Below are 21,480 nucleotides of genomic sequence, written 5' to 3'. Positions count from 1 at the left end.
GCCCCTCTTTTGGTTTTTGGGCCACACTTGGCACTTCTCAGGGGTCACTCCTGACTCTGCACTAAGGAATCCCTCCTGGCAGTACTTGGGGTTCATAATGGGATATTGGGGATCAAACCTGGATAAGACGAGTACAAGCCAAACGTCCTATCCACTGTACTCTCTCAAGCCCCATGTATCTTATTTTCTATTTTTAGTTTCTATGGCACATCCTAAAGGAGGGTTGAGTCCTCCTGGATCTCTGCTGCTCTCTCTCCCTACTTTCCTTTACATATGTATCCTCCCATCCCAGATCAGCCTCCTTGCACTCCAAACTTACATTTGCCTCCTGTGTGGCATTCACTTTTGTTATTTTTAATTTTATTTTTATAAAGTTATTCACAATAGTTCATTACAGATAATATTCAAACACCAATCTCACCACCGTGCACCTTCCCACCACCATAAGAGGAGGAAAGTATGTGAAGATTGTTGTATTTCATCCTGGAGCCATTTTAGACCTTGTATAAGAGATTACAAACATGTATGTTAAACCCAAACAAATGTGTGTTCCTTTTGGTACATCAGTGGGCTAGAGTATAAGAGGTCAAGTGCTCCAGGATGTTCTCTGTCACTCTCTTCTGGGAGCTTTATTTTAGAGTCTCTGAATCTTGGCCATTGATGAGATTATATGGCACTAGAGGCAGTTTTTGGGTGTTACTGCCAAGCTGCTGGAAAACTGGGGAACCAGGGGGAGGAGGCCCACTCCTGTTCCAAGTGAGCTTGAAGATCTCAGTCATGGGTCCCACATACCTGGGTTTTTCTGTAGGTTCCCTCATAGGTGAGGCTCATCTGAGCCTGTGGAAAGCAGCCTTGAGCATGGCTTTGGTTGGGTTTTGGAGGTTTTCGACTGCCAGGCTTCTGCTGGGGTGCAGAGGGAAACTTAACCACCCCCTCCAAGTTGCCCCAGTGAAGAGAGCCTGGTGCAGGGTCAGGACAATGCCATTCACTTTTGAAACTTTAAAGCCATCCTGGACATTTCCTGTCCTCTATCACCTGGTCCACAAGCTTTTGAATCTGATGCATTCTTTCTTCTCTGTGAACTTCAAATCTGTTTTCTCTCTCTGGCACCTGCTCAGCCCAGTACTTTATCATTTCTTCACATCTAGGCTATGTGCAGTTATTCCCTTCCTTATCATTCAGCCTGTACATTATGGCTGGGCATTTAGGGTGCTTACATTTTTGCTCTCTCGCACTCTCTGCTGTTTCACCATAAGTTCTGTGTAAATTAGCTTGTTTCCTAAGCACCTCACTCACATGCCTTTGCTCATCACATGCATAAACACACACAGCAACCAGGAGCTAGATGCACTCATCTGTCCTCACATGAAGGTGATTTGTTCTAATCGTGGAACCCATCTTGGATCACATAGCATTGATCTGTTGCAGTACTTTAGTGGTTTCATATGGGATACTCACTTGTCAAGCAGACAGTAACATTTTGAGCACTTGGTTGCTCACACTCTCTGGTAATCCTTGGTGTGACAGTATTTTGTAAACCAAATGAGTACTAGTTGATAATTCAGAAAATTCTTCCCTTTTTTTGAGGCCACATCAGGCTACACTCAAGGTTCTCTACCAGCGGGTGTTCAGGAGACTAAACCTGGACTTCTGGCATGCGCAGCAGATGCCCAGTCCTTTGAGCTCTCTCCCCAGGCCCAGAAAGTCCATCCTTGAGCTAAACACTGGCCTTTACTGTTTCTGTGTCTCAAATGTTTTTATGGAGGTTGGATGTCTTTTTTTTTTAATTGTTTATGAAAAAAATCCCAGTTTTCTCAAATGGAATCTTAACCTTGATAATGTACTAGAATGCAGTTCTGGGATTGAAGGGAGCTGTTCTTGGAGGGGAAAAATAACAGACTGTTTTGGTGCGTTTCTCTTCAGAGTGACACCGTCAGAATCGTTCACATCCATTCTGTCATCATCCTGCGCCGTTCTGACAAGAGGAAGGACCGAGTGGAAATTTCTCCTGAGCAGTTGTCTGCAGCCTCCACAGAGGCAGAGATATCCTTGCTGATTGCCAAGAGATTATTTTTATGTGTGCTGGGGTTTTACAACTTTCAGAAATTCTCTGGTGTTCATCTGGGTAATTCTTACCCGATTATCGTATTCACCCCTGGGAATTGCTTGGTTAGTCACAATTTCATTCCTTTTTTCTTTTTGAGTGAGAGGAATTAGAAAGTTCAGACATTCCTTTGGGGGCTGGAGCGAGAGCACGGCGGGGAGGGCGTTTGCCTTGCATGCGGCCGACCTGGGTTCGATCCCCGGCATCCCATATGGTCCCCCAAGCATTGCCAGGAGCAATTCCTGAGTGCAGAGCCAGGAGTAACCCCTGAGCATCGCTGGGTATAACCCAAAAAGCAAAAAAAAAAAAAGAAAAGAAAAGACAAAGAAAGTTCAGACATTCCTGCTCCTAAATACCAAACAGATCCCCTGGGCAGATCCCGGGAGAAGCAGTTCTGGGGAGGAGTCTCCTCTTCCTTCAGTTCAGCTCCCTGTTCAGCCTGTCTCCATTCCTGCCCAGTTTCCCAACTATTGCACACTTTCTAGGCCTTTCGCTACCATGGTTTCTGTCTTTCTGGGAAATCCCTTTTAAGGCCTACCTCGAAAATGCAATGTTGAGAACTGAATGCACTGTTCCCTGTAAATGTAACCAAAGAATCGTCAATGGGACATTGACTTCCTGTGCATTAGATTTCAAACTTCAGCTCTAGCTCAATGTTCATGAGTGGTTTTAGCAATTTCTCATTCCTTTGGATTAATTTAATGTCTTGATCAATTGAAAAGTCACTTTAAAAACTTCTCTTTCGACTAGTATATGTACATTGTATAACCCTCTGCGGAGCCGGGATGGAACACAGAGCCTTCCACTCATGAATTGTGTACTGAGCACATTCCTAACCTCTACTCTAGGCTTTATTTATTTATTATTTATTTATTTACTTACTTACTTACTTGCTTTTTGGGTCACACCTGGCAATGCACAGTAGTTACTCCTGGCTCTTACACTCAGGAATTACTCCCGGCGGTGCTCGAGGGACCATATGGGATGCTGGGAATTGAACCTGGGTCAGCCGTGTGCAAGGCAAACGCCCTACCCACTGTGCTGTCACTCCAGCCCCTACTCTAGGCTTTAAAAAAAGCACAAAATGATGGACAAAGTATTTCTCAGTGACCCAAGTCCCTGCAATTCATCCCCAGACATTAGCAGCTCTGCAGGTTTTCCTGTGAATTCATTAGCACAGAAGTGCATAGGAACATTTTCTCTTGGAAAAGATGTTTAAGGGAAACTTGCTCAGGAACCTGCCTGCCATGGATGGACACTTTGTCCCCTCTCCCCCACCTCATATTTTTTAAAATTTATTTTATTTTTTAATTTTTTCCACCTCATATTTTCTTACAATATTTTTCTGAATTCAGAAAAGTTCATGTATATGATAGTTTTACTTTTTTGTGTATTTCTGGACTAGTTTTTCCATCATACTCATTTTTGTCTTTGTTTTTGGGGTCACACCACGAGGTGATCAAGACTTACTCCTGGCTCAGCACTCAGGATTTACTCTTGTTAGGGCTCAGAGGATCATATGGGATGCCAGGGATTAAACCTGGCTCAGCCACATGCAAGGCAAGTGCCCTACCTGCTGTACTATTGCCCCAGCCCTCCATCATGGTCTTTTTTGCTTTGTTGGTGTTGGGATCACACTCGGTGGCACTCAGGGCTTACTCCTAGCTCTATGCTCAGGGATTGTGTCTGGCAAGGTTCAGGGGACCATATTCAGTGCCAGGCATCGAAACAGTGTTGTCAGCATGCAAAGCAAGCACATTCCCCACTGTACTGTTTCACCAGTTTGCTGTTATTCCATCTTAATCACATGCAGAAAGACCAGTTTTGGGTGTTTAAACAAACTTTGCCAGGATAAAGTTCCCAGAACATACAAGATGTTTCTTTTGTGATTTTTTTCAAACTGAAAGTAGCTGATTCCCTCAGGACACACGGGTGAGTGGTGACTATTGAGCTTCAGTCAGTGGCACGTGAACACCTGGCCTGGAATGCCTCGTTCATGCTGTTGCTGAAGAAATGGGCTCAGACAGTAATCTGGCATTTCAAAATTCTGAAGACATATTTTAAAAGCATTGTTTCTCAGACTTAGTTTCATAGAAATAGTTTTTCTGTTTTAATATAAGTAATTTGCAGACAGTAGCAGCTGCTGAGGGATCAGCTTATCTCCTAAGTAGCATTCTACCTCTAGTTAGACCCTGAGAGGAATCAGTTTTGTTCCTAGAACAAAGGAGAAAGATATTTTATAGAGCTGTTTTCAGAGTAATGAGGAAAACAGCTGGGATTTTTGCTCAGGTGGTCCCTGAAACCACCCTAGTAGTTATTATTGACATTGGCAGCTGGTTAGAGAGAAATCAAAGGAATTTTTAAAATTTTGTGATTCTTTTTCAAGGAATGGGGAGAAAAGGGAACTACAGAGGGGAAAAGATTACCTAAGATAATAATGTGCTGAGGCTGGAGTGATACTACAGCAGGTAGGGTACCTTGCATTTGTCTAACCTGCGTTCGATCCCTGGCAACGCATATGGTCCCCCAAGCACAACCAGGAGTGATCCCTGAGTTCAAAATCAGGTATAAGCCCTGAATACCACTGGGCATGGCTCACAAAGTAAAAAAAATTAAAAAAGATAAAATATGGTGGGGCCAAGAATGGTAAAGCAAGTAGGATACCTGCCCTGGCACCCCTGAGAACCCTGGGCCTGCCAGGGGTGCTCCCTGAACCCAGAACCACGTGTAAGTCCTGAGGACAGCTGGGTATGGTCCCCAAAACAAAACAAGATAAAATGTGACCTCTGAGATTTGAATAATCTTTTCCTTTAGCATCCTGATGAATATGAGTGCTCAAACTTAACTGGATTAAGAGGATGTAAGTGTATACAACATGGAACCGTGTATATTCTATTTCTCTGTAACAACACCCTTGACTTGGGGCTGGAGAATAGCACAGCGGGTAGGGCGTTTGCCTTACACGCGGCTGACCCAGGTTCGATTCCCAGCATCCCATATGATCCCCTGAGCACCGCCAGGGATAATTTCTGAGTGCAGAGCCAGGAGTAACCCCTGTGCGTTGCCGGGTGTGACCCATAAAGCAAAACAAAAACAAAAACCAAAAAATCGCCTTTGACTTAAAATGGAGAATGTGGGAAATTATGGGCCTTAACACATTTTGGGGCTGACATTCAGTTATCAAAAATAGGTTTGTTTATTTAGCAAAAATGTGGTGGGAGGACCCATCCGGGATGGGAGAGGCGTGCACGGAGCAGACTATAGACTAAACACATTGGCCACCCAAGACCTCCATTATTAACCACAATGCCCAAAGGGAGAGAGGGAACAGAGGGGAATGCTCTGACAAAGAGGAGGGGTGGGAAGGGGAATAGGGTGGGAGGGGATGGGAGAGATGATGGGGTCATCAGTGGAGAACGGGTACTGGTGGAGGGATAGATATTCAAGCTGTTTATGACCGAAACACAAGCATGAGAATATGTAAACCTGTATCTGTACCCCACGGTGATTCATTAATAAAAAAAATTTTTAAAATAGGTTTGTTTTAAACCCCAAGATGTCTTCTGAACCCTTATCAGCATCACAGATTTTGTTCCTAGAGTTGGACAATACCTGGGGCTGGAGCGGTAGTGCAGCAGGTCAGGCACTTACCTTGCACGCAGCCAATCTGGGTTTGATTCCCAGCATCCCACATGGTCCTCCAAGCCTGCCAGGAGTGATTCCTGAGCGCAGAGCCAGAAGTAAGCCCTCAGCACTGCTGGATGTGGCCTCCCTCCCTAACAAAACAATGTAAAACAAAACAAAAAAAGAAGTTGAAAAGACCTTGACAGTCACACAGATTGGCTGAGCTAACAGGTCGTCCTATGCGAGTTGTGGGCTGGTATCATTCCCACCCTCATATAACTGTTTGGCCTTCGCATGTTGGTAAGTATTAGACTTTTGCAATGTTTATTGTTGGTCGTGATGAAATATTGACCGTCTAAAGCATGAGCCTTTATATCCAAAAACAATTCAACTGAGTCACCACAGCCAGCACTGAGGGGTGTGTGCCTCAAACCACACACAAGAAACAAATTGTGATTGGGTTGTGCTAATTGCTGATTACCGCTGTTCCTACACTCCAGAAAGTTCAAGTGAAGTGGAAGTTAACAAAATTGATGTTTGTTATCTCTGCTTAACACTGGGCTCTTGAAAGACAGAGAAGACTTGCGAATGACTTGCGTTGGAGAAAGTTAATCAAAATTCTCTAGCATTTAGTTTTGGTGCTGATGATTTCATAACTATTTCCCTTCTAATTTTAGTGGCACCCTCCAAGGTAGAAGTTTTGCCCTCCTAGTTTTGGCTTGCATGGGGTAAGAGGCAGAGCTGAGGTTCGATCTCAGGTCCCTCCCATCTGTATTTATTCCCTTTTGATGTTCTAGATCTAGTCACAGGGGCTTGAGTTGATGGCAAATTCCATGTTCATCAAGTGGTTTTCAAATGCTTGTCCCTGGATCAGTATCAGACTATAGGTAGAAGAAGGTTCAGAACACTGAACTGTGCTCTGCTGAATGCACCCAGGTCTGGAATGATCTCTAGACTAGTGGCTTCTGCTAGGCTCCGAAGGGCTAGGTGGGCTCCTATTTCCCTCCCCGCCCCAAGCAGACCTCCGGTGGCCAAAGACCTCCAGAGCCTAGCCACAGCCATGCTCAAGGCCCCTTTCCACACATTCGGACGAGCCTTACACATGAAGGAACCGGCAGAGGAACCCAGGTGTGTGGGACCCAGGGCTGAGACCTCCAAGCCTGCTCGGATTGGGACTGGGCCCCCTCCGCCCAGATTTCCTATTTCCCAGTAGCTAGGCGGCCACACCCACGGACTGCCCCTGGCGCCTTGTAATCCTCTCAATGGCCAGCATCCAGAGAACCACAACGTACTTACCAAAATTTAGAAATGAGTATTGATATATTATTATTTTAATTACAACCCTTAGCACATTCTAATGTTATCTTAACAATGTCCAAATGAAGATTTTGGAGGGGTGAAATTTGGACTCTGTGCTCAGGGGTCACTCCTCGTGGTGCTTAGGGAACATCATAGTGCTGGGGATTGAACCCGGTTTATCTATGTATAGGGAGGCAAGTGTCTTAACCCCGTACTATCTCTCTAGCCCTTGTTTTAATTTGGAGGTGTGGTGGGGTCCCACCTGGTAATGGTCAGGGGTTACTCCTGACTCTGCACTTAGGAAATACTCTCTGGCTCTGTACTCAAGAATTACTCCTTGCGGTGCGCAGGGACCATATGGGATGCCAGTGATCAAACCTGGGTATGTCACTTGCAAAGCAAATGCCCTATCCACTGTACTATCACTTGGCCCCCATATTTTAAGCATGTTTATTTATTCTTTAGTGTTTAGATCATACCCCGCAGTGCTCAGAGGTTATTCCTGACTGCACTCAGGAATTACTCCTGGCAGTGCTTGGAGGACTATATGCGATGCCGGGGATTGAACCTGGGTCAGGCACATGAAGGGCAAGCACCTTGCCCAATGTACTATTTCTCCAGCCCCTGTCTGTAACATTTTAAAGGATTATTATATAAGTTATTGAACAGACTTATTGATGATCTGCATGGAATAATAAGTCATGGTTTCTCTTGGACTTTATTCTGTTGTGAGAAAGAAAGACAGTTATGAGGACTGGAAAGATAGAATGGGTAGGATGTGTACCTTGCAGGCGGCCAACCTAGGTTCAATCCCTGGCATCTTATGGGGTCCCCTGAGCCTACCCAGGAGTGCTCTCTGAGCAGAGCTAGTAGTAAGCTCTGAGCACTGCTGGCTATGTATGTCCTAACTCCCATTGCCCCAACACACACAAAATAAAGTTAAAACCAAAAGATAATACATAGGTTAGGGTCCATTCCTAGCATGCGTGTGACCTAGATTTCATCTCTGACACCATAAAGTGTTGCTGGGTGTGAGCCTAGAGGGACAGCCTCAGGCCCTCATATTGAACGGTGGCTTCAGTTACTCGGAAGGCCCCCTGGCCCCCTGATGTGCATGGTTTGGGAGCCCCCTCCCTCCAAGGAAAAAAAAAGATTAAAAGGAAAACAAAGAGAGTAAGTGCCATAAGGAACGACTATACCAGCAAATACCTATGAAAGTAAAAGCCTCTAGATGAATAAACCCAGGTTTGATCCCAGCACCACATAAAGCTCTCCAAACCTCACAAGGGGTGATTCTTAGACAAAGAGGCAGGACCAATCCCTGAGCAAAACTGGGAGTGACCCACAAACCAAAATAAGAAATAAAAACAGTGAAACAGTAATGATGGTAAGTTATGTTCTCAAACAGCGGTGAAATGCTCAGAGGATACAATTTACGTGTCAAGAATAGAATGGAAACTAGTTGAAGTAGAAGAGATTGACACCCATTTTCAGAACGTTATTCATTGGAGAGTATCATGGTACTGTTTTGACTCTGGTCAGATGCTCGTATTAATGTCAGATGTCAGTATTTTGCAGCGGTGGGGTGGAGAGAGAAATGTGTGAGCTGAGCAATGGCAGTGGAGGTCAAGCACATCCAGTAAAACTCTTAAATGTGATTTTTGAAAGCAATTGAGACTTAAAGAGGAACTGTAAGAATAAACAATGAAAACCCAAGTTCAACAGTTGTTAAACTTATACTGTATTAGGTTTATATTTTTTTTTTGCTTTTTGGGTCACACCTGGCGACGCACAGGGGTTACTCCTGGCTCTGCACTCAGGAATTACCCCTGGCCGTGCTCAGGGGACCATATGGGATGCTGGGATTCGAACCCGGGTCGGCCGCGTGCAAGGCAAATGCTCTACCCGCTGTGCTATCAATCCAGCCCCTAGCTTTATAATTTTTCTACACACACAATTTGAATGTAAGCAAAGGAACACATAGTGTGCCTTTATCGCTAAGCCCTTTTTTGTGTTTCTCAAGAACAAGGTTATTGACTTTCAAAATCTCAGTTCAGTGGTTGAAATCAGGACATTTAATAGTGATACAAGATAGCTCTCACATTTTGGTGTTTGTAGGCATGTTTACTTGTTACATGTTTGCAGGCTTTTTTTTAACATTTAAAACCACATTTTAACATCTTGGAATCAGTGGAAAACAAAAAGACAATTTCAAGACAATGGGAGCGTAAAGTTGCAACAAATGGATTAATACTGTTCATCCTCATCCTCTCCATCAGCACTATTTGCTCTCCCCTTCATAATCCTTCTCTAGGGCAGCCATGTTCTCCCGGGCCTCAGAGAACTCTCCCTCCTCCGGGCACACTTGCCATACATCAGGTTAAACTTGTGGTCCAGGTGCGCCCAAGCCATCCATGCTTGCTGGTTGGTCTGCCTCGCCGGCATTTCATTCCCACACCTGCAATTCCCCACATCCCCCTTCATTGGCAGCCTAACACTGCTTCCTACTGTGGGCCGGGATGAAGGAATATCTCCATTTCTCTTTAATCTCCTGCTGAACATGGTAGCTCTTTTCTCCTTTTCCCTCCTCGTATGAATGAAAAATGTGTTCCTCCTCTTCGCTAGTTGCTGCCCTTCCATTTCTGCCCTCTATCTCTGCCTCCCTCCTCACGGCCCTCACACTCCTCCTCACGTGACTTTCTCCCACATCTGTATACCTTTCTTCTGTACTGGGTTCTTCCCTTATGTAGCCATTTTCTAAATAAGCAGATTTCAGTAACTGCATTGTATGTGTCAGGCCCTCTTCAGGGTTAAAGCAACAAATGAGAGAAACCAGGTATCTGTCTTTTTAGAGCTTTTCAGTCATGCTCAGACCTTACATGTTGAAGAAAACACAACAAAACTCCTTTTGGAGGGGCTGGAGCAATAGCACAGCGGGTAGGGCGTTTGCCTTGCACACGGCCAACCGGGGTTTGATTCCCAGCATCCCATATGGGCCCCCGAGCACTGCCAGGGGTGATTCCTGAGTGCAGAGCCAGGAGTAACCCCTGTGCATCGCCAGGTGTGACCCAAAAAGCAAAAAAAAATCCTTTTTGTAGCGGGAGAGCTACTACAGGGTTTAAGGCACTGTTCAAATCCCCAGCACTGAGCCTGGCCAGGAGTGTTTCGTGAGGAGAGCTGGAGTAAGCCCTGAGCACTCCGGCTGTGCCCCTCCAGTACTTTTTGTCCAACTTTCCCTTCAGGCCCATCTTTCTACATTTTCGATTTTCCTAACATTCACCCACACTCTAGTACAGTGTTTCTCAATCTGTTTCAGACCTCGAGCCCTTTCTGACCTTGTTCCCTTTTGCTTCCTTCCTGTGTGCCCCCCTGCCCCATGTCTGTTATTTTCATCTGTGCACCACCTGGGACTATCCTGGAGGCCACGTGGGCCCCAGTGGAGAAATGCTGCTCCAGCCTGCGCCTATGTTAGGTGGACCCTGCAGACGTGAGGGCATCATGGTGGAAACCTATGAGCACTTTAACTCTCTGTCTTATTCCGTCCGTGTCCAGCAGTGCAGCTCGTGGTTACTTCTCGACCTGTTTCCCTAGTAATCATGAGGGGCGTATGTCTCTTTTTTTGTGGGGGGGGGTTTGGGTCACACCCGACGATGCTCAGGGCTGACTCCTGGCTCTACACTCGGGAATCACTCCTGGTAGTGCTCAGGGGATCATATGGGATGCTGGGAATCGAACCCGGGTCGGCCACGTGCAAGGCAAATGCCCTACCCGCTGTACTATTGCTCCAGCCCCATAAGGGGCATATGGCTCTTAAGGGAAGAAACTTGGGTGAGGCTTGGGGTTTTAGTTCCTTATTCAAAACCAGATGGCTAGGAAGTTGAAGATTCAGTATTTGAACTGAGATTTGTACCATGTAGGGCCTGTGGTATTTATTCTCCAGCATCTCACTTTGACTAGGCACGTGGGAACACCACTTATGAAAGCAGGAAATGGAATGGGATGTGTCCATTAGCTGGTGGGGAAAGATGTAGTTAAATCATGGCGTATACACCACTGAATTTTGCCTACTCATGATTTGCAGAACAAAAGGTAAAGCTATTTAAATAGCCAGGTTATGTTATAAACTTATGGGATTGTCACACTTTGAACTCTTTGGTTCACCTTCTGCTACTTGTAAATGTGTATATTAAGTTGATAAATTTGTGTTTTTATTTTACATATTTTAAAATTTTTATCAAAGAACCATGATTGACAGTTATCGATAATTGAGATTTAGGCATGAAATGTTCTGGCACCACTCCCCCAACTAGTGTTTCCAGGTTTATTCCCTGTCTGCAGCGTGACACCCTCACAGGCCCCTTTCTAAATTTGTTTGTTGTATGTTGGATCACATGCTTTCGGTTTCGGTGACTGTGGTGTGGATAGAAATGTGTTTTTAACAGAGATCCTTTGCTCTGCTATCGTTTTGTCATAGTGTGTTTATTTTTGTTTTTTCTCCAATAAGCATTCCATTCTGGAGGTTACAAGTCAATACTCTATAGAAGTATTGTACAAATGTTTAGATATAGTATATTTCTTTACCCTCCTTAGCAAGCACTTAGCAAATATGTAGGGAAAACTATAGACTACAGGGCAGGCAAGGTATAAAATAAGTGAAGTCTAGAGATAAAAGTCTTTCAGCTTTGAAGGTAACAGAGAAATAAATGCTACTGTTTAGTGCTGAGGCTGGCTGGATTTCTCACCGGAGATGGAGCCATGGTTTTCTTGTTCTTTCCCATGCCACTGTCCTTCACTATGTGAAGATGAGCATCTCAGAGTGCGTCTAGCATTGAAACATATCCTGATGAGGCTCCCAGACCTAGGGCCTCCACTGGCAGTTCTTAGCCAAACTGGCATGTGGTTCAGTGCCAGGCCCTCTGCAGTACTACTCAGTGTTGCTGACTCAGTGCACACTAGGCCTGTGCGTTTTCTGTGCATTGCTGTGTCCCCCTGCAGAGCTATTTATCATAGCTCATAGGGCCTCAACACAAGCAGTCAGCTGAGCAGTGAGCTTTCACACTGAGAGAAAAATTGGATGGCAGAGCTACAGAGCACTTTGGTCCAGGTACACAGACAAAACTGGGTTGTTTGGATTTGGCACTTAGGAGGTAGTTATTAATCAATATAAAACTTCAGGGTGATGGTGGAGCTTCACTGAGAAAGGTGTAAGTCGTCATATTTCAGCTTGTTTCAGAGACACAGTCTAAGCTAGCAGAGTTGAGGCCATAGGAAGAAACAGAAGTCAAGAGCCCAGCTTTTTTTTTGAGGGGTACATACCTGCCCATAGTCAGGGGCTAGCCCTGAGTCTGCTTTGGACTGACCCTGGCTGTGCTTGGGACCAGATGTGGTGCTGGGGGTCAAACCAGAATTGGCTGCGTTCACACCTGCCATATCTCGCATCCCAAGAGCCACATTTTCGCCAGAGCTAGACTTCGGGATGGCCTGAAATTTCTGTCTTCCTGCGTCTATTAATAGGAATGCCATCTCTTTGGTCCCTGACTCCACTTTTAACTGCAGCACAAGTATATTGCATGAATCTATATGTTCATACATATGTAGGATATGTTTTCTGTAGTCCAGCTAGAGTTCTATACACAGTGAACCACAAAATGATCTGAGCTATTGCTTTCTGGAAAAGCGATATCTTCATGGGGAGGGTCCTCACAAATACCATGTCAGGGGTCGGAGCAATAGTACAGTGGGTAAGTCGTTCGCCTGCATCCCATATGTTCCCCCGAGCATCACCAAGAGTAATTCTTGAGTGCAAAGACAGGAGTAAGCCCTGAGTATTGCCTGGTGCGGCCTCAAAACCAGACTAAAACAAACATGTCAGTCAAAATTTCCTGACAACCTACCACGTGCCACCCACGTTGGGCTGAAGCTGACAAGACCAGGATTCAAGAAGCCAGCCATAACAGGAGCGCCAGTCAGGAGGGCTGTTACGGGAGGAAGAGGGTGGAGCACAGAGCAAGGGCGCTGGGAGACTTTGGGCTGGGCTCCTCTCTTAGGAACACCATCAGGACTCGAAGGTAAGGTGGAGGGCACCCTGCAGAAGGTGAGCTGCAAGTTGTGCCTGCATGAGCCGAGAAAGAAAAGAACAGTGTTTCCAGTTTTTCATTTTCTATGCTATGCTTTATGGTGGGCTCATTTTAGCCAAGGGTGACCTTAGACTTAAAAAAATCTGTTTTGTCCTAGTGTTCTTCACTGTCACTGTCATCCTGTTGCTCATTGATTTGCTCGAGCAGGCACCAGTAACATTTCCATTTTGAGACTTGTTGTTACTGTTTTTGCCATATCGAATATGCCACGGGTAGCTTGTCAGGCTCTGCCATGCGGGCAAGATACTCTCGGTAGTTTGCCGGGCTCTCCGAGAGGGATGGAGGAATCAAACCTGGGTCGGCAGCATGCAAGGCAAATGCCCTACAGCTGTTACTTAAGCCCAGTGTTAAGCTAGGCAAATGGTTGTTTGCATGGTGATAATCAGATTGTCCTTAGGATATATCTTTGTGTATTGCATATTGCTAGTATCTTTAAATCACCATGTCTTTGAGATAAACTCTGTTGACAGTTGATGTTTTACTTTTGTTTATTTTGTAGATGTTCGAACACAGGCTATGTACCAAATGATGGATCAAGGCTTTGTGGGACTTATTTTTTCCTGTTTCATAGAAGATAAAAACACAAAGGTATTTGTGTGTGTGTGTGTAGGTGAGGGTGTGTGTGTGTGTGTGTGTGTGTGTGTGTGTGCACACGCATGTGTGCACGCACACACAGGATAGAGAGAAATCTGGCCAGGAAGATGGCTCAAAGGGAACAAGAACACAGTCCTGGGTTTCTTCGCTGGTGCCACATGATCCTCGAGCACTGCCAGGAGTGACCCCATACCCCAGCAGTGCACCAAGGGTACACTCTTGAGTGTGGCCTTCAAACCAGAACAAAAAATAGAACAGAGAAAAATTTGGTAATTTTCTTAGATTGGTTATGGTTAGTGTTAGTGGGAGGGTCATAGCACCAGGATCTGAGGATTATGAGGGAGCAGGCTTTCGTAGAGAGAAACATGCCACGGGGAGGAAACAGCCAGTGCAGAGACCCTGGGTTGAGTGAAGCATGTTGAGGGAACACTAGAAGTTAGTCTGTTGCCGGCAGAGGGAGAAAGTCTGTGAACACATGTCCACAGTACAGCCCCCATTATTATTGTCTCCAGTTCTGTAGGATAACATAGCCTCAGGTAGTTTAGGTTTATTGGGTTACTCCTGTCACAGTGCTCCCATTCCTCTGTGTTTATTTGTAGCTTCTTTCTTAGTGTTCTGTTGACTTGTAAATATTGTTTTTCTCTTCTCCTTGAGTCCTTTGCATAGTTTATTCAGAGCAATGTCCTTTTTGTATGGACACAGGAAGACTTAGCAAATGCTATGCTTTTGTAACCTGGGAGTCATTTGACTCTACATATTTTCCTCCTGGGCATCTTTCTCTCGACCTAAGCCTCAGCTGCCCTTACTTCCTAGCACCCCCAAAAGCAGGGTCCAGTCGAGGGACGAGACGGACCCAGGGCAAGCAGTGAGTTGTGTGCTACCCTGGCATTGAGATGGGCCTGGCCAAAGTGCCTAATGCTTAACTATGAGTTAAGAGCTTGATCATGGACAAATGTTGTCATGATCCAAACAGTGATAACTAGATTCAGACCCTGCTAGGGTGAGGAATGATTAATCTGGCCTGAGTGCTGTAGTCTGAGTCTGTGGCAAGATGTTGCCAGGAGAGCTGCCTTGCAAGCCTCAATGTATCTCTTACTATGTCCATACAAAAATAACTAGTATTAAGATGTTACTGAGTGTTTGGACTAAGGAAAGGAAAAAAACACCTTAAGAGTCAGGAAGGGCTTTGGAATGTCCTGCCCTCAGGAAGGGCTTTCTTATGTTGATTTTGCTACCTGGCAGTGTGTAACCTAGGGGCAAGGGCGAGAGAGGAGAAAGGGAGGAGAGAGATGGGAGAGAGGGCTACTGTAAATCCAGGAGAGGAGTTGGGAGTGCGGGAGAGGAGAAAGATGGAAGATTGAATAAACAGTAACTAATCAGCAACCAGCTTGGTCCTCGTTCTTCCTTCCGTCGCCTGCCCTTGGCCAACAGCCTTCCAGACAGCACACACAGCGTTTCCAGAGCATGGAACGTGGGCGGTGAGACAGAGCCGCTTGGAGAGCCAGCGAGTGCACACGCCTCTCCGCATGCTTTAGTTTTTTGCAGTGTTCGGTTGGCACCTTTCCCTCTTTTTAAAAATTTTGTTTCAATTTTTATTTTTATAAAGTTGTTCACAATAGTTCATTACAAATAATGTTCAAACACCAATTCCACCACCATGCACCTTCCCACCACCATAAGAGGAAACTGTTTGAAGATTGTTGTAGTTCACCCTGGAGCCATCTAAGCCTTTATATAAGAGATTACAAGCATGTCTTGTTTTAACCAAACAAATGTGTGCTACTTTTGCTACATCAGTGAGATAGAGTGTAAGAGGATGTGCGACTGCAAATATGGCCGCGCGCGTGTTCCAGGACATTCGGTGTTGCTCTCTTCTGGGAGCTTTATTTCATAGTCTCTGGGTCTTGGCCATTGATGAGATTATGTGGCGCTGGGGACAGTTTGTAGGTGTGGCTGCCAAGCTACTGGAAAACTGGGGAGTCAGGAAGAGGAGGCCTAGTCCCATTCTGAGTGGGCTTGGAGATCTCAGTCACAGGTCCGGCGTACCTGGGTTTTTCTGCAGGTTCTCCTGAAGGTGAAGCTCGTCCAAGCTTGTGGAGAGTGGCCTTGAGTATGGCTGCAGTTGGGTTCTGGAGGTTTTCGGCTGCTTGGGTGCTGCTTGGGGTGGGGAGGGTAACTCAGCTGTCCCCCTCTGAGGGGCCCCAGTGAAGACAGCCTGGCATGGAGGCACCTTTCTCTTGCAGGTGCCCTGAGTTCGGAAAGACAATTGGAGACCAGATTGCATAGGGCAGTGGCTTGGACTCTGCGGTGGGAAGTCACTGAGGACGACTTCCTGTTTTAACAGGCTCTCTCTGGCTACTGTGTTGACAGTGCACAGTGGAGAATGGATGAATGGAATCCGTTCATCCAGGAAAGAGGGGAAGATGTAGTGTAGGCAGAGACTGGGCCATGCTTGTAAGGGTAAAGGCAATACAAGTACCCTCAGCACTGCTGGTGCAGCCCAATTGAGAAAAAGTGTATTAGGAGTAAGAAATGGTCAGATTCTACTTACACTTTATGTCTAGTACTAGTAATACCCTGCTAGTTTCCACCTAAGATTTGCACCAACATCTAGGTGTTTTACATAAATATGATGATAGTTATTCATGTTTTATATGTTAGTGAGCTAAAGCCTGAAGAAGTTACAGATCAGCTGTGTACACAGGCCAGTCTTGTCATTCTCTATTTAGCATACTCTATTTGCGTTTCATGTTCACATCAGGAGGTTTTACTATGTGTCTGTTCGTTCAAATTTTCAGAAGAAAATTACTGTTTAGACACTGTAAGTATAAAATTTGCCAAGTAGCACCATAGTTTGTATCTATTAATAATAGCCTTAGATTTATGTGATTGATTAATATTTTCTACAGTCACTCTTTTTTTTTTTTTTGCTTTTTCGGTCACACCTGGCGATGCACAGGGGTTACTCCTGGCTCTGCACTCAGGAATCACCCCTGGCGGTGCTCGGGGGACCATATGGGATGCTGGGAATCAACCGGGTCGGCAGTGTGCAAGGCAAACGCCCTACCCGCTGTGCTATCGCTCCAGCCCCTACAGTCACTCTTTTTTGTATGAAACTTTCCAGTTCAGCATCTCAACCTTTGTACTTAAATTGAAATGTAGTCAATAGATTCTGTCTTAAATCTGTTTATTGTCATTGGAGTTGGAATGCACTGACCCTGGCTTTCTTGAGTCCCATGTTTGTGGGCAATGACCTATGGTCACATGGGCAGTCACATACTGGCCAAGTGTCTGGCCCCTCTCATTGACACTAAGTTAGGCACATTTCTCTCAGCCATCTACTTCAGAGAGACGATTGATTTCAAGGTTAGAGTCTAGGAAATACCTTTCTGAATATTAGTGCTTCTTCTTGTAACCTTTTCCTGCCTTTTTTCATTCTTATTTATAGACTGGCCGGGTACTCTACACTTGCTTTCAATCCATACAGGCCCAGAAGAACTCCGAGTAAGTATACCCAAGAAGTTTGTATATAATCCTGGGCTAAAACACGGTTTAGGGAATTGATTTTTTTTGTTTCCTTTGATTTCTTTAGCTGGTATGATACTATGGATTCTAAGTTGATTTAAACCACTAAACTCACTTCCACAACCACTAAGAACATATTAATTATTTCACATATTGGGGATTTCAGAAAGCTCAGATCACAGAAACAGTCTGTTCATTGCAATTGTATCTCCACAGCCTGTGTCTCATTTCCTGTCCTACATTTATTCACTTTTTTCTGGGGTAAATAAACTATTAAACAAAGACTGACTATGCAGAGTATATAGAGTTCTATACACTCTTGTCTTAGCTGTATAGTAAACGGGACTTTGGAATTGCAGTGTCTCATTTAAGTTTGGTTGTGTTGGCTAGTATTTTCATATAAGTTTAATTCAACCTAAAATAGCAGATCTTAATATTTGTTATATACCAGACACCAGGATAGGCACTGAGAATACAGATTTTGGTACAAGCCAAGTTCATTGTCTTAATTGGGAGTTGGAGGGAGGCAATAGCTCTGAATTATTTTCTTGTAATATTTGTCAATTTATGTGGTTTAAATAGCATTGTTTGAAATGATAAAGAATGAGGGTGACCCATTCTTATGTCTTGCTACTATAGATCTGATTAACTGTGATATATACAGATAATGGAATAACATGCAGCTATTAAAAGATGAGGGCCCTTGGTAGTAATAAAGAATTACTCCAAGATAGACTGTTAACTACAAAGGTGAGATACACGAACAGTATGGTTTTCTACCATTCAATTAAAGATGTAGATGAGATATATACCCATGAACATAACTATATTTGCTTATAGATACCTAAAACATCTGTCAAGTGGATGTATAAAATGTCTGAGCAGAGGAGTGTGATGGAGACTTTGTTTCCTTTGGGTAATTTTGGAACATGGATGCATATGAAAGTGATAACTAGTCAAGCAACTTTTTTTTTTTTGCTTTTTGGGTCACACCTGGCGATGTACAGGGGTTACTCCTGGCTCTGCACTCAGGAATTACCCCTGGCCGTGCTCAAGGGACCATATGGGATGCTGGGATTTGAATCCGGGTCGGCCGCGTGCAAGGCAAACGCCCTACCCGCTGTGCTATCTCTCCAGCCCTAGTCAAGCAACTTTAATTTTTAGAAATGTTCTTAAAATTAAGGAATATCCTACATGGGATATGTGCTCATTTGGTGATTATTCTCAGGAATACTGTATGTGGGATATGTGCTCGTTTGGTGATTATTCTCATTTCATAGCAAACTGTTCTTGGTTTCTACTCCTGGGCCCCACTAGTGCTGTGGGCCCCCAGGGCTGGGGTGGCTTAGTAGTGCTTAGCGGCCATGTTCTATTGGGTATTGGATTTGGGGACTTATACATGTGACATAGCTACTTCAGTTTTTTTAATTGAATCACCATGAGATACACAGTTACAAGGTTGTTCATGATTGGGTTTCACTCAGTGTTCTATCACCCATCTCTTCACCAGTGTGCATTTCCCTCCACCAGTGTCTTCAGTTCCTCTCCTGCCCCCCTCCCCTCAGCCTACCTTATTCTTTTTTTTTTGGCTCTTTGGGTCACACCCAGTGATGCCTAGGGGTTACTCCTAGCTCTGCACTCAGGAATCACTCCTGGAGGTGCTTGGGGGACCTTATGGGATGCCAAGGATTGAACGTGGGTCGGTCACATGCAGGGCAAACGCCCTACCTGCTGTACTCTCTCTCTCTCATTCTCCTCTTTCTACCCACCTTCTAACAATGCAGAATAATTGACAGAGCCTGAGACCATTAGGACATCTTAGAGCATATCACTGAGGTCTAGGGTGATTCCTCAAAGGGCTTGAGCATGTGCTTGGTGTGTGGCAGCCCAACACTCAATCCATGTTACCACATGATTCCCCCAAGTACTACCACATGTAGCTCACTTGCCCCCAAAGCATTCTGGGTCTGAGCAGCTCCATTTTGCCAGGCCTTGGCACTGAATTGTCTAGCCTGCATATGTGAGCTTAGTATTTCTGGGAGCACTCCTTGGAGATTTCTAGCTCAGCACTCAGGAATCTCCCCTGCTGGGGCTTGGGGACCCATATGGGGCATTGGGGATCAAACCTGGATTGGCCACATGCAGGGCAAGGACCCTACCCACAGTACTATCTATCCAACCTTCATTGTTATTTTTTGTATTTTATTTATTTTACTGTTTTTATTTTTTAATTGAAGCACAGTGATACAGTTACAAAGTTGTTCATTATTGGGTTTCAGTTATAGGATGTTAAAACACACCTGTCCTTTCACCAGTTCATATTTCCCACCACTACTCTTTCCAGTTTCCCTCCCTCCCCCTCACCAACCACCTCTGTGGCAGGTACTTTTCTTCTCTCTCTCTGTTGTTCTCTTTGTCTCTCTTTCCTTTTTGGCATTGTGATTTGCAATACTGATACTGAAAGGTTATCACATATATCCCTTTACCTACTTTCAACACTCACTTCTTGTCCAGAGTGATCATTTCCAGCTATTATTGTCATACTGGTCCCTTCTCTATATCCTGCCAATCCTCCCCCCCAATACACACACTTGTAGCAAGCTTCTAACCATTGACCAGTCCCCCTAGCCCTTGTTTTTCCTGGCCTTGGATCTTACTCTCTACTATTTTTTATATCCCACAAATGAATGCAATCATTCTATATCTCTCCCTCTCCTTCTGACTCATTTCACTCAGCATGATACTCTCCATGTCCATCTATGTATAAGCAAATTTCACAACCTCATTTTTCCTAACAGCTGCATAGTATTCCATTTTGTAGATGTTCCATAGTTTCTTTATCCATTTGTCTGTTCTTGGACACTCAGGTGGTTTCCAGATTATGGCTAGGAGTGCAGATGTTGTTTCTGCTATGTGCTTTTGGGCCCCCAGGATATATTTTCTTTTTTTAACACTTTTATTTTTTTTTGCTTTTTGGGTCACACCTAGCGATGCACAGGGGTTACTCCTGGCTCTGCATTCAGGAATTACTCCTGGCGGTGCTCAGTGGATCATATGGGATGCTGGGAATCGAACACGGGTCGGCCGCGTGCAAGGCAAATGCCCTACCCGCTATGCTATAGCTCCAGCCACCCTTAGGATATATTTTCAGGATTGGTATTGCTGGGTCATATGGAAGCTCAATTTCTAGTTTTTTGAGGAATGTCTATATTTTTTTTCCAAAAAGGCTGGACCATTTTTTCATTCAGCATTCCCACCAACAATGAAGGAAAGTCCCTTTCTCTCCACATCCGTGCCGGCGCTGGTTGTTCTTGTACTTTTGTAGGTGTGCCAGTTTCTGTGGTGTGAGATGATTTCTCATTATTGTTTCAATCTGCATCTCCCTGATGATTAGTTATATAGAGCATTTTTTCATGTGTGTTTTGGCCACTTGTATTTCTTCTTTGAGGAAGTTCCTGTCCATTTCTTCCCATTTTTTGATGATGTTTCTCTACATGGAAAGCAAATACCAGCTCTAAATCTAGTCTCTGCTTTTTTGAAATGTCTGCAGTTGTTTGCGGATTTCCCTGTGCCACTGTTATGTAATAATATAGTTCTTTACAGATAACTGGTGATTGCTATTAATTGAAGAATACCAGGCTCTAAGTTTTTCTGAATTTTGAACTGGTTTTGGGAAATGTTTGTTTTTGAACCACATCTGGTGGTGCTCAGGGCCTACTCCTGGCTCTGTGCTTGGTGTTTGCACTCGGAGGTGCATTGCTAGGAGCTGAACCTGGCTCTCCTGCATGCAAAACCTATGCCCAGCTCTCTGAGCTCTATCATGCCTGTGAAGTATTTTCTTTTAAGAGAAAATTCTTTTTTGTACTCTGGTGAAAGTTAGAGATCCAAAATATCCATTTGGTTTTGTGAATTTTTGTGGGGACGCACCCCCTCCCAGTGGTACTCAGAGCTTACTCTTGCACCAAGTGGGGCTAGGGGAAGAGGAGATCGAGTGTCACTCTGGTGAAGGATGTTGTGGTGTAGTCACACCATATGCCTGAATTATTCCTATTAAGGGCACATCATGGGCCTAAATAAAAATTCAAAAATCAAGAAATGGTGCTGATACTGTAAAGGACAAATGCCACCATAGTGGAACAAGGCAATCATTAGATTTTCAGTTACTAGAGCCTAAAGTACTTGAAAGGGTCACTGAGT

General features: G+C 44.6%; 1 protein-coding gene across 1 annotated transcript in view; it reads left to right on the top strand.

Annotated features, from left to right (window-relative positions):
* The window catches only part of BRCC3 (BRCA1/BRCA2-containing complex subunit 3), a 48,861-nt gene that overhangs the window by 6,867 nt on the left and 20,514 nt on the right, over positions 1-21,480 (top strand). Inside the window, exons 4-7 of the mRNA XM_055120112.1 lie at positions 1,924-2,043; positions 5,941-6,028; positions 13,664-13,752; positions 17,207-17,262. Of these exons, the coding sequence (XP_054976087.1) occupies positions 1,924-2,043; positions 5,941-6,028; positions 13,664-13,752; positions 17,207-17,262 (353 nt within the window). The remainder of the gene's footprint in view (positions 1-1,923; positions 2,044-5,940; positions 6,029-13,663; positions 13,753-17,206; positions 17,263-21,480) is intronic.

Source organism: Sorex araneus, chromosome X (assembly GCF_027595985.1).
Source record: "Sorex araneus isolate mSorAra2 chromosome X, mSorAra2.pri, whole genome shotgun sequence".
NCBI classification, from domain to species: Eukaryota; Metazoa; Chordata; class Mammalia; order Eulipotyphla; family Soricidae; genus Sorex; species Sorex araneus.
Note: the sequence above shows the minus strand (reverse complement) of the source record. Positions and strands in the feature narration are given on the sequence as shown.